The following is a 13685-nucleotide window of genomic DNA, read 5'->3' on the forward strand; positions in this document are numbered from 1 at the left end:
ATATATATATATATATATATATATATATATATATATATTAACGGTTAGCCATTATTTTGTCTTTGCACAAAACTTCCTCAGAGATGGTCGAGGCTCACTTTTACTATGTTGATATAACGCACAAATAAATTGAGAAATCAAAACATTATAATAACATGTGGGAAGAAAACATTTGTAAAGAACAAGGTAATATAAGATGTCGAGTTGATCCAAATTACGTATCACTTCAAACATTATTATTCATCATTTTCTTCTTAAACTTCTATTTCAAAAGAAACATGTTCCACAATAAAAAAAAATGATAATTAAGAAAAATATTTAGTTCCCTTCTTTTATTGCTCTATTTTGACATCCCATTAGCATACATTCGTTAAAAAAGTTTATCATCTAACTTTTCATAATATTATCATCTTTCTTTCACTATAGTAGACATTAAATGAATAACATCCTATCAAAATCTGAAAATTATGTATATTTAGAAGAAAAAAAAAATTGTATGATAGAATTAAAAACAGTTTATCAGCAGCAGCATGCAACTAGTGTAAGAATAAGCACCACACACAGAACAGAACTGAACTATCTCAAATCAATAAGGAAAGCAAAATTACAATAATTTCTCTGCTTTTACTATCCATCAAGATCCTAGGCAGACAAACAAGGCATTGTTGTAGCCTTCTTGAATTTCTCCGAGTCTCAAGAAAAAATCAAGACATATCTACACTCATTGTTGATGAATAGTAGAGCAGGAAAAAGGAACATAAAGCAAAGAGAAAGAAAATAATAAAAGGTGGTGAGTGACTGGTGAGGTAGACGAAGGGCCAAGTATGGAAGAAGGATATATATAATAACAGATACATATATGGGTAGGTAATGATCTACTATGCCTACAATTTTCTTAGCTTATTTTATGAATGGAAGAAGAAGAATTATCCTTTGCCGCTGCAATGCTTTGAAGGAGTTCATCACCTTTTCCTATTTATTTAATGGAAGAACATGGAGTTCACTTTCACCAACTAAAGAAAGTAAACCCAACTCAGCATACATAACTTGGTCTGTTACCTCTTCAGACATGAAAAGGTTATAGGCAAATGTTTCATGCTGGAAATATCAAACAACTCTACAAACCTCTGATCTGAAACTCTTGCTTTCGCAGCTGCAAAGCGCTGATACTCATCAAACACAGATGACAAGCACCACTTCTGCAACTTTCTATAGCATCCTACCAAACAACCCGTTCGGTGCTGCACACAGAATAAAGGAACAGTTTTAATACTTTTTACAAACTCTTATGTGTAGATATTACAAGTGGGGGGGAAAAAATCCAGAAAAGATCTCACCTTTCCCCTCTTACAGTGAATTATAACTGGGTGATTCCTGACATCTGCATTATTGACCAAAAAAGTTATTGCTGCTAAAATGAATTGCTGAAACTATACAGAATTATGATTGATAACATTAAATAGCTATATCATACCAAGGACAACTTTCAGCGCTTCACGGATTGTGTCCTCTGGGATGTTCACAAAAGGTTCCTGGATGCACATGTTTCATAATGTCAAAATTATCAGAAACTTGATAGGCCAACGTAAAATCAAAGTTCCATTATCTTCTTTTATCAACTAAACTTGATGGTAAGGAAAAGGAAGGGATGAGAGGGCATGGCTAAAATACTATTTGAAGATAATATTACACACTTTATGAAGAATAAATAGCTTATGTAACTTTAACTATAAACTGTTACAGAAGGTAACTCTGAGAATAATTACCTTAAAATTTGTACCAGCAACTATTTCTTATTAGTTGATAGTGTAATATTGTTTACAGTGCTGGTGTACAAAAATTGATCCCTTCTGAGTTCATTAACTACCAACATTGATTGACCTAACTATTATTTAGGGGATCCAAGATAAGCTTTTATTCTATTACTAACCTAACTCCCACACTATAAACGCAGTAGAATAAACCATCACCCAACTCCCATTCATCTAACGATGATCTTTTCCTCTTATTGTCACATGAATAACCATGAAAATTATCAGACGTCAGAACATTCTCCAAGTCATAGAAGTTACACAAAAATGAAAAAAAGATAGGAAAAGCGCATGAAGCAATTCCAAAACTAAGGAAACACAAGTCAGATATCATTATAAAAAATGGGCTTTAATAAAATAATTGCTTCCCCTTGTTTTCCTTGACATATAGATTGGTCAAAAAGTTAGTATTCAAACAAAATTCATGAAATTGAGAGTTGAGAATTCAACAATAAGGGTAAAACATATCTATGTTAATTCAACTGATCTGATTCTTCTAGAGTGACAAAATACACTTCAGATAATATAACGTGTACTATTTAGACAATCTACTGTTAAAATTTTTGACAAAATCAAATAAATATATAACAAACCTTAAAATTAATTACAATCACAAAGCTTACTTTTGGATCAAGAATTGTGTCACTTGGCAAATCCAAATGCAACATACAAAATGCCCTAATATACCAGTAACATAAATTCCACATCCAAATGCACTGATGTAATATTCTCTTTAAGATTTTCCTTTCCATGATATTACCTTCTTATCTTTCCTAGGTGATCATGACTTTGGTGATACTTTTTTCTACAGTTATTAATTTCTCTCCCCCTTCTTTACCTTGTACTTGCAGTATAATCAAATAGCAAATCTGTGCTCTTTTTTAGCAGATTTGGTTTTCAAATGGTCCCATTATACAGACAGCAAGTATAATGCATGATCTACAACTGTTGATTATTCTCGAAAAACCAATGATTGTGATCATTTTAGATAACCAGGGAAAAAGACTAGACATGCCAGCTAGGATTCCATCAACCTGTGATTTACATTTTCTAAAGTTGGTAATAAATACTTCCACTGTCCACATACAGGTGAGGATTGAAGAGGTCTCTCTCGCACAGAAATATGCTCAAGAAATAAAACAACGGATCTAATCCAGAACAATAACGAGACTAAAACAGACATGACAATATAATAATAATACCTAAAAAGCTGAGATAGTAAAATTTAGCAAGCACAAGTTTCCAAATAAACATTTTCCTAAAGCACTTTATAAAGTTAGGGACATTTCAAAAAGTTGCGCCAGAAGACTCAAGCAAGAATAGGAGGATGAAGAAGAAGAGAGGAAGAGAAAGGAATAGCAAGTAAACGAGTTGAAGAAGTAATAATGCCAAAAACCAGCTTTACGTCCCCTCTTTTTCTTCCAAGCTTGTCAAAAACTCATCTGGTTAAACAGTACTTGAAACAAAAGCATCCATACATCGGTAACAGTTCATCAGGTCACTAACTATATCCACAGCCATGCCTCGAGAGATGAAAGAAAGTATATTAAGCATATAAAAGAGAATGAGAATGACAGGTCAACTGGATTAGATATATGTCCGTTGTTCTCGGTGCAAGCTATTAACTTTTCGTTTTGCTGTAAACTTAGTGCAAATTGCCAAGACACAAGAACAATCAAAATCAAATTCAGAACTTGGGATAAATTTCCTGTAGAAGCACTTACTCAGTAAGATAAATTAAATTCCTGGCGTTAAAATCAATTCATGCACCTCTGCTTTTTCAGAGAAGTTAAAACTTAAACTTGATTCACTGAAAAAATTAAGGAGAATAAGTGAATTTTATCTTCCAAGAAAAACTTGATTGATTTTATGTCTGCTAGTTATAATTCCTGATAAGAATTATTTAAAGAGTTACTGAATCATAAAACAATAAAACCCAAATCAAGTAACAAATCACAAGAGCACAAAAGGAGGTTGAAGCCAAGGAAAGAGACCTTATGACCCTCGATCCCAAAATGATAAAGCTTGATCCCATTTGACTTGAGGAACTCCATGTTGGCCTCCGGATACGGTTCGGGACACAAATATCTAACAAACATCCAATCAAACAAGCAAACCATCAGCAACAGCATGCAAGGAAGAGACTTTACTCCCAATTCCTCAATTGGGTACTCAAAAGCAATCCTAAAAGGATCATCAAACTCAAAAACATACACACAAACAGGTAACAGAACACGAGAAAAAAAAGAAAAAAAAAAAGATAAGAGAGAGTGGTTGAGATGAATAGACAGACATGATGGAGCGGAGGCCAAGGGTTTGGAGGAAGGAGAAGTTAGCAGGTTCTGGGAAGCCAGAGCGGAAAATGCCATTATCAACCATGGCGAAGTTGAGAGGCGGAACGAAGAGATCCTCCCCGTCAAGCTTGTCGGAGACATCTTCCCCGGCAACAGCAGTGGTGTGCGAGACTGTGTGATCGGTTATGGTGAGCTGGATTTGGCGGCACATCGGAGTGTCTTGGTGGTGATGGGTGTGTTGAAGTTCTGCCGCCACTTGCATATCAAAGTCTGTTTGAAGTAGTATTTGTCTGTTTTAGAACGATACAGAGAGAGAGAAGGGTGTAAGGGGAAGTATTATTATTATTAGTATTGAAAGTATGTGAAGGATAGAGATTTATATATATTAGAATAATGGTAGTAGTAACAGAGAAAAGGATCAAATGGGATATTCCTTAAGATGGTGGTAATGTATTATGGCCTTTGGTGGTGCCCCTTCAAGCTCAAAGGTCTTTCTTTTCACTCAAGAGAGAAACCAAAAGTGGTGAAAGAGGTGAAAGAGGTGAAAGGGATGACGGAGGGACAACACATATAGATACACATATATATACACATTGCACACCCTTCACATTTTCTTTCCTTCTAAATAAACAATTCAACAGCACCTTAGGACTAGGATGTTTTTTTCCTATGCTTTTTAACCTATCTTCTGACAAAATATGATCCCAGATAACATCATCTATGCAGTTTCTTAGTTTCATCGATAATTAACATTGTTTTTTTAACTTTATTTACATTTGGATTAGTTTCAACTCAGAGTTTTTCTTTTTGTCATATTAAGAACCAATTTAAATTAGATAAAACGTAAGCATTTAGTTTTTTCTTTTTTAAAAAGAATTGAAATTTTACTTCAATTTAGTGAGTTTTTATATAATATATGGAAATTTCAAGGAAAATTTTTATCTAATTAGAAGTGATTTTTAATGTAGTTATTATAAAATTCAGTAAATTAAATATGTAATGTATATAATCAATAATACCACTCTTTGTCTAAAAGTATTCATTGAAATACATTGATTTCCTATAAAGACATTTAGTCAGAATATATGCAAACACCCCACATTAAAAAAAAAAGGATGAAACTGAAATCAACTATGTCTTAATTATCTTTAAAGAAAATTATATTCTTCTTAACTTTCCTTTTGAAATTAATTTATAAAAATTTAAAAATACAATAAATTTTATTAATTCTAATAAAATAGTTGTATAATTTATTATTTTACTTTTGTTCTCCCTCTAACATTATAAATATATGTATACTTTATTAAACACAGATAAGAGTATAATTAATAAGCATAATCAATGTCATCTTCACTTTAAAATAAATAATATTAAAACTTAATAAAAAAAAATACACTTAAAAAAGGAAACAATATTGAATTAACTAGCTGTCCCCTGCACTCACAAGTCATTTTAAGATTTTTTTTATTATTAAATATATATATTTTTATCTTAAAATTATTATAAAAATTATATATCATCTTTAAATTAAATTATAAAATATTTTGTTTGAGTATTTCATAAAAGTCACGTAATACATATTTTCTTTAGGTGAATGTTATAGAATTCTGTTTTCTATGTGGAAAATACCTCATATGTCATTTATTTATTAATTATAAAATATATTTTTATATTTTTTATGAAATATAAAGACTAAATATTTTATAATTTAATTTAGAAATAAAATTCAATCTTTTATAATAATTTGAAGAAGAAAAAAATATTTAACTATTTTTTTAAAATTTAATGTTCCATCATCAACCGTATTAAAAAATAAATTTAAAAATAAATTTTGGTATCAAATATTATCTATATTATAACTATATTTTTTAACCATTTTCTTACTATTTTACTTTTTGTTTTAAATTTTTATTATAATAATTGATTTCTATAACTATAAAAAAATATGGACTCTACTGACTTATCAATACCTGTATTATCAATAGTTTGTAGAATTGAAATCACCATATTTTTTTTGTCAATTTGATTAAGATTCTTAGTGGTTTTATAGTTGACTATTTTAATTATGAATACATATATGAGTATGTTTACTATTAAGTTTATTTTTATTTTTATATATAAATGTGATCCTTACAAGTTATTGACTATTTTGTTTGGATACTATAAAATTAAAACTACAAATAAACTAAACCAAATCAATATGAGAAAAATTACAAATCTCCTAATTATAAATTAAGATAAAATTAAATCAACAACTTTGTTACCTATATATAAATGTAATTTTTATATTCATCTTTATTTTTTTTTCATTATAAACTCAAATAACTTCAGGTTTTTTTATAATAAAAAAGAACAAAAAATATCTCTTTAAAGCTCCACATTTGAAAAGTTAGCCAAATATTTAAGGGAATAATAGTTACGTCTAGAATGAAGTATCTTGCATTATCATTCATATTTATTCTTCTATTGATTTTATTTGTCTCTCCATTTTTTCTATTTTGTTGAATGTGTTAAGTTGAATTTTGTGCACAGAGTTAGATAAACAACACAAGAAACTAGAATTTTCAGATATTTATTTGGTCTATGAAAACGACATATTATCAATTCAAGTTTTCACAGTGCTTTCCAAAATTAATCTGGTTGGTAACCTTTTTTTTTATTTATCTATTTTATGTTCGTAAACTTATGTTAGATAAAAATTAAATAAATAAAAAATAGAAGATTTAAAAATAAAGTACACATGTTCATCTTTATTTTATTAGAAATTTATCTTTTTTATATTTTAGTTTATTTGAACTCTCTAAAATTATAGGATAATCAAATTATTGATATGTTGATAGAGTGCACTGAACGCGAAGATCAAGTAATTGAGGGTAAGTAGTTTATTTCCTGAGGACTAAACTTATTTTTGTTTTGTTAAGATGAAATATTATCACACCAAGATGTGATATGTGCATGATCAGAAAATCTTGTATTTTAGAAAGGATTAAGGAAGTTTGTTTTATAACAAGAGTTAATTTTATTATATACTTAAATTAAAAATTGAACTAGATGTGATATATATGATTGTATTTATTAAATATTTGAGGGTGGGATATAATTGCATTAAGATATATTAATTCAATAATAATTAGTAAATTAAAGATATAGGAGGGAGTTTTTGTATTGATTTTAAGAATATGGTATTTTTTTTTTCAAAGTTTGTTTTCTAGACATATATAAGTTATGTAGTGGATTGTTGTTTAAGTGATTGTTTAAATAATATTATGATTATATGAATTATTTAATACATCCAAACAATAATACAAGGATGTTCAAATGATTAAAGACATTTAAGATTTGATATAGAGAAAGTTTAAGATAATTTTCTTTTCTCTAAAATGAATACTACTAAGTGGAGGATCACTGTAGTTATAATAGTGCTTGAAAGATATTTTATTACTAAAAAAGTTACAAAAAATTTAGTTATATTACATATAAAATGAACTCTAGCTATTCCTATATATCTATAGCATAAAAGGAGATTGAAATGATGGAATAGATGAAGAAAAATGAAGTCTTTAAGTCCTAAAAGCGAGTGTCTAGTGGTCTTACTGAGTGATTGGGTGAGAGATTTCTGATAGTAACTCTTTATTGTTCTCTAATCTTTTATTTTTCCATAAAATAATCCATATGCAAAAGGTTATATTTATCTATAAAGAATATATATATATATACAAATTCTATCTCTTTTCATAAAATTTAAGACAAAACACATGATAAAAGACAAATAAGAGGTATTGTTAAGTGTGAGTAATAAGTAATTATCATAGTTATCAATTATTTTATAAAATCTGATATAGGTTTAAAAAGATTAAGTTTTCTTGTAATTATTTAAGATTATATCAACATAAGAGTGTATATTTGGAAACTCATAACTTAATAAATTGTTATATTAAAATATAATTTGTTAAATAATTATTACAAAAGGTGAATACTTATGGTGCAGTTTTGAGTTGTCATATTCGAACTACATGTGTTGATATATTTAAAGAAAGTCAAGTTAAATATATAAGTAATTTTCTTAATTTGTTTAGGTGTGCAACATCTACTTAGGTCGAATGTCAAAACTTATTTTTTTTCTCGATAAAATAAATAGAGTAAAATATGTTTAAGAAGTATGAACTGATATATTTGATAGTATGTGAAATTAATGCATGTTGATTATTATGCTTAAAATGATTGTTTTTAGTATTAAGTGTGTTTGGATGTATGTACTTGGTTGAATGATGTTTGTGGATTTTGATAATTTTGTTTGGACTGGATTAGTGTCATTTATGTTGTTTTAGGAGTGTCAAATTGTTATAATTTTGAGAAGAAATGGATTAGGGTGAGTTATAAGTCATTTTTTTTGTCAATAATGGAAGTTTAGATAGGTGAGTTTTAGAGGTAAGGGTAAAGGAGAGAAATTGTAATATAGGACAAGTTGTAGGATCATTTGAGACTTGTTGACACCTTAAGTTAATAGAAATATGACACGGAAATACGTATAAGTCATTAGGGTGGGATTTGGAAGATTTTAGGTTCAATTTTAGAGATTTTGGCTAGTGAGATTATAATGTAGTAGGTCTGGACTAAAGTAAAGAGTTTGGGTCAGATGTTAGAGCATTTCAGACTGGTTTGAACCCTTAGGAGGGTAATTTATGCATGAGAAAAATGCGGAAATGAGTTTAGGTAAGTTAGAGTGGGCAAGTTGGTGTAGGGTATCCATTTTAAGTTAAAAACTTGTTTCTAAAGCATTCTTAATGTCTAGGATAACATATTAACCAATTAGATAAGTATAGAGGCAACCAAGGCTAGAAAATAGGGGTTTGTGCTATTTTGGTGTGACGTTCAACGGTAATCAGCAAAGCTTGAGCACTAGATTTGCGAGAGATTTGGCGTCCAGCTACAGAGGGTGGCGCTCAGGCACCAGAATTGCGAGAGGAATGGCGATCGTCAGCAAGGAGGTGTCGCTTAATGCTAGTTTAAATAGTTTCCCATATTTGTTTTCTACTCCTTTGGCTTTTGTGGTTTCTCTTAAGGATTTAATGGTACTATATGATATGTTTAATATGGTTTGTGAAATGTTATTAATGGTTTTGAATGAGGATGATTTATGTATCAAGGTGTGATTTAATAAGAGTTTCTAAGGAGAAATTCTAAGTGGTTATATGAAGTATTGTTTGTATGAATGTAGGAAGTTTAGTCTTGGAGGTCATCCTAACACTCGAATGCTCATTCATTCTTAATTAGAGAGGAGTGATATATGTGGTGAGAGTAGCAAGATGTTCTAGTCTATGTGCTCCAATATGGTTTAAGACGCGGAACAGACTGACTTTTTGTGTGTGGTAGGGTAAAACCCATTAGTAATGGCTTTGTAGAGCAATAGAGGTCACACAAGTGTATGACCCACCATAGAACAACATTTATACTATATTCAGATGATCTAAGTTTGATTCCTTTTACAGTAGCTTATGTGTTTCTTTGTTTGATTCTTTTTTGTGTGGTTGATTCTTTGGACAATGATCATCTTGTGGGTGTGAAAAGAGAGAAATGAAGTTTTTGTGTAACATGCATTAGGTGGAAATTATGAAAATGTATAAATGTTCTAGTAGAATTTTTCTTTTGGTTGCTTTAAAGAATCAAAATTATCAATAATTTTGGATTCCAAATTTATATAAAGTTTGATTTATATTTATATTTAGATAAATGTAATGATACTTTATACTTCTTGTTTTATTAGTTGTTTTAATTTATTGGAATTGTGATGTTTGATGAATAATATATTATACTATTTTGAATAGATGTTATGTGTCTTATGCAAATTTTTTGAAAATTACTAATGAACCAAAACAAAGTATTTTTACAAATTAAAAATAGATTATAAAGAAAAAGTACAAAATAGAAAATATATTTTATTTGAGACAGTTCTTAAAATATATAAGAAAATAATTTTATCTTGAGAAGTAATAAAAAATATGAATTGCTTAAAAAATATTTTCTTTTATAACAATTAAAAATAAGAAAAATAGAAAGATAAAAACAAAATATATAATAATTTTTAAATAGTAATATATTAAAAAGAAAATCCACCTGACTCATTTCTCCTATCCCTATTTTATACAGTATAGGTATTATATTTATACAGTATAGGTGAATGAAAAAAAAAAATACAGTATAGGTATTATTTTTTCATTGATTTATTATTTATTTATTATTTTATTGATATATTTTAAACTTAATAAAAATATAATACGTGTATTGTAAATATTATTGAAAGGCACAATTGCAGGGCATCAGTTGCATTTTAATTTTATCTTTCAATTACTTGACCTTAATTGCATTTTAATTTTGAACAAAGATACCTATTAATGCGTCAAAATGCTAATTCAAATTGAAATATGTACAATGTGGTGGGCCCGATATTTAATATAGTTATTTTCTTTTGTTACAACTTACAAGTATATCATGATATATGTGCAGTTTTAATTTTACTTATGTCTATTATTCTAATTCTTTCATACATCATACTTGTTTTCGGTGTTTTTCATTTTAAGTAATACAAATATAAATTTTAAATATAATGATGCAAAATGTTTTCCATGTTTTTCTTTTTATATTTATACGGCCGTCCATATTATCTGGTATTTTCATTTTAAATGTATGAGTATTTGTGTGATGTCTATTTAGTATATTTTTTATTTCAAAATAATTAAAAAAAATACTTATTTTTAAATGTACGAGTATGTGACCATACTCTTAAACAACTTTTCTACTGTTATCCATGAATGAAAATAGGTATAAGTGGATTCACCTTCAAAAAATTAAAAAAAAATTAAATTAATTTTTAGATAGTTTTTAAAAAATTAGGTAAGAAAAAGATTAATCTTTGTCAGATCTAAATAAATATTATCAAAAACATTTTTTTAATAAAGAATATATAAAAATTGTTTATTATGGGTTGATAAATTTGTTTTAATAGATATGTCTTGTTTTAAAGTTTTTATGCAATTTTTCTAAATAAACTCTACTATTTTCTTAAAATGATTTGTTTTGTCTCGTTGTAACTTGATTGCTGGAACTATGGTTATTTATGTTTTAAAACATATTTGGAAAAAGAATTTTAAAAACGGTTAAATATTTATAATAATATTTAATATAAATTTATTTGAAATATTTAGATAATTCAAAATAATGTCTTCAACTAACATATTTAAAGATTAAAAGTAAAAATAAAACTATATAATCGTATTTGAATAAATATTTTTAAGATGAATTTGAGCTTATATTTACAAGTAAAATAAGTGTAATTTTATCATGTTATTAATAAGAAACACTCAATTATTAATATATCATTATAAATTTGACATTATTTATTCATATATCTGATAAGGTAAAATAGTTGTATAATTTTAGGCTAAACTTAAATTTAGTGTTTGTTATTATGAATTAAGCTTATTAAGATTTTTTTTTCAATATTACAAAAGCTTCAGTTTTTTTTATTTCCTTTTATACATATTCATAATTCATAATTCACAATAGAATACAAATGGAATATGAGTAAAATTTCTTATGAAATATCCAAATCGTTTTCTCTTACAATGAATACGCACAAAAAAAAATTAGTATTTACTCTTAAAATGAATCTAATGATTTTATATTGATAACTCAAATTTTAAAACTATCAAATAAAAAACATTAACAAAAGGATAGCAAGTGTAATGGAGAGGATCCACAGGCGACTGGTGGACGGTGAGTGGAAATGAGGTCAGACGACTGTAGATAGTAAGTGAACTCTTAGTTGATTAAGATAAAAACATCAACTAACCAGTAATTGGGTTATGATTGGACCTTGATTAAGGTCTGCTTAATCCAAAACTATAATCAAAACTATAAATACAGGTCAAAAATAAGAGGTAAATATTCTCATTAATTGCGTATTTATTACCGTAATCAGATTACTGGATGGATTACACCTCGAATCGACAGATAGAGAATTGAAATATATAACAGTGACAAGATAGAGCTTAGAAAAAATTGTACAGATGACTTGACTCTATACGAAAACAACAAGTATTTGTGAATTAGATAACATAATCTTGATTCTAAACACGTTAATAAGAGAATAATTAAAAACAGCAAGTATTAATTAAAAAAGATGAAAATTTAATGATGTAACTATTAATGATTAATGGTTTTGAAAGACTAAAGAGTAAAATAGAACATTCGAAGGAATATGCTTTGTACTGATAATCCCTTATGTACTTTGGGTATTATAAAAGGAAATAATTAAATGTAATAGCAATAATAACAGCGATGGCCAGTAGTGCGGTGCCTCTGCGCCACATACAAACTTGCTTTATAGTTTTACTTTTCTTTTATATTATTATTTGTTTTCTTTATCACTTTCCCATCTCAGCCACAAAGTGTAACAGAAAGTGTTCCAAAAAGATTCTCTTTTTCCCTACACCCACGCATCCAAATTTTCACTTTTGTTTTTTCTAAGAATCACTCATACACAATTTTCATTTAGTTACAATAATACCTTCTTCTCTACTTTATTTAAACTATCATATACTTATTTTTATAATTATAATTTTATTATTTTTATTAATACACATGTGTGTCTTTTCATTGGTCTTAATTATATTTTAACATATAGTATTTATTGTTTTAATTTGCATAAATTATACATTTAAGAAATAAATATATATAGACTAAAATGTCAAATTTACTGCCTAAAATTAAACTAAAGTAAGTACTTAATATTAAAAATGAAAAATTAACTTTTAGAAGTTAATGAATATCAATTAATAATCTTTCCCTTATAACTATATATATAATTTACATTTTTGGTGACGATAATGACACATGCGTAATTATTTTTTGGTTCCTTACGTGAATAAATCAATTGACTACATTAAAGTTAAGAATAAAGTGATTGATGGTCAAGTATCGAATTACTTTTTATAATGTCTCTGTTTTTCTTTACTAATAATGAAAATTCATTATGCACTTCATTTTTTAAATATAAATGACTAAATTAATTAAGGCTAATATAAAACCATAAATTTATGCCAATAATATAATGTTGGTTTTAAAATATCGATGTTAAAATATATGCACTCACAATTTTGTAAATTTGGAATGATTCTCTTCATTAACTATCTTTGTAATTGATATAGATATAAAAATTAAATGTGATATTGGTTAAATAAAATATATATATATATATATATATATATATATATATATATATATATATATATATATATATATATATTTCTTTCTAATCAATTTAAAATGTCTTAAATTATTCAAGTTTTATTTATGATTTAAAATGTCTTAAATTATACAAGTTTCTCTTCTCATTTCTTTCATCTAATCTTTTATTCTCCTCAACCATTGTCATCTCCTCCTCTCCCAAGTTTTTCAATACAAAAAAAATTGTACCAATATATAATATGACTTTACCATAATCAGATTGAAATTGTGTTACATTGACATCACTTACTTCATGTTGAAGTTTTTTAAAACTTATATTATATTAGTAAATTTA

The 13685-nt window shown here is 27.3% G+C and overlaps 1 protein-coding gene across 3 annotated transcripts in view; it reads right to left on the reverse strand.

Moving 5' to 3' along the window:
• Window positions 1-4633, reverse strand: part of LOC106765324 (probable tyrosine-protein phosphatase At1g05000) — a 5559-nt gene extending 926 nt beyond the window's left edge. Inside the window, exons 1-6 of one of the 3 annotated variants that reach the window (XM_014649903.2) lie at window positions 4105-4633; window positions 3806-3899; window positions 1475-1532; window positions 1338-1381; window positions 1126-1241; window positions 564-1013 (exon numbers count right to left, since the gene is read on the reverse strand). In XM_014649903.2, the coding sequence (XP_014505389.1) occupies window positions 1007-1013; window positions 1126-1241; window positions 1338-1381; window positions 1475-1532; window positions 3806-3899; window positions 4105-4367 (582 nt within the window). In that variant the 5' untranslated portion in view covers window positions 4368-4633 and the 3' untranslated portion in view covers window positions 564-1006. Of the gene's footprint in view, window positions 1-563; window positions 1242-1337; window positions 1382-1474; window positions 1533-3805; window positions 3900-4104 lie in introns of those variants that run through there. The other 2 variants (XM_022781949.1, XM_014649902.2) reach the window with 2 other exon arrangements.
• Between the last annotated feature and the right edge of the window lie 9052 nt (window positions 4634-13685).

The sequence above is a fragment of the Vigna radiata genome, chromosome 6, assembly GCF_000741045.1.
Source record: "Vigna radiata var. radiata cultivar VC1973A chromosome 6, Vradiata_ver6, whole genome shotgun sequence".
Taxonomy (NCBI): domain Eukaryota; kingdom Viridiplantae; phylum Streptophyta; class Magnoliopsida; order Fabales; family Fabaceae; genus Vigna; species Vigna radiata.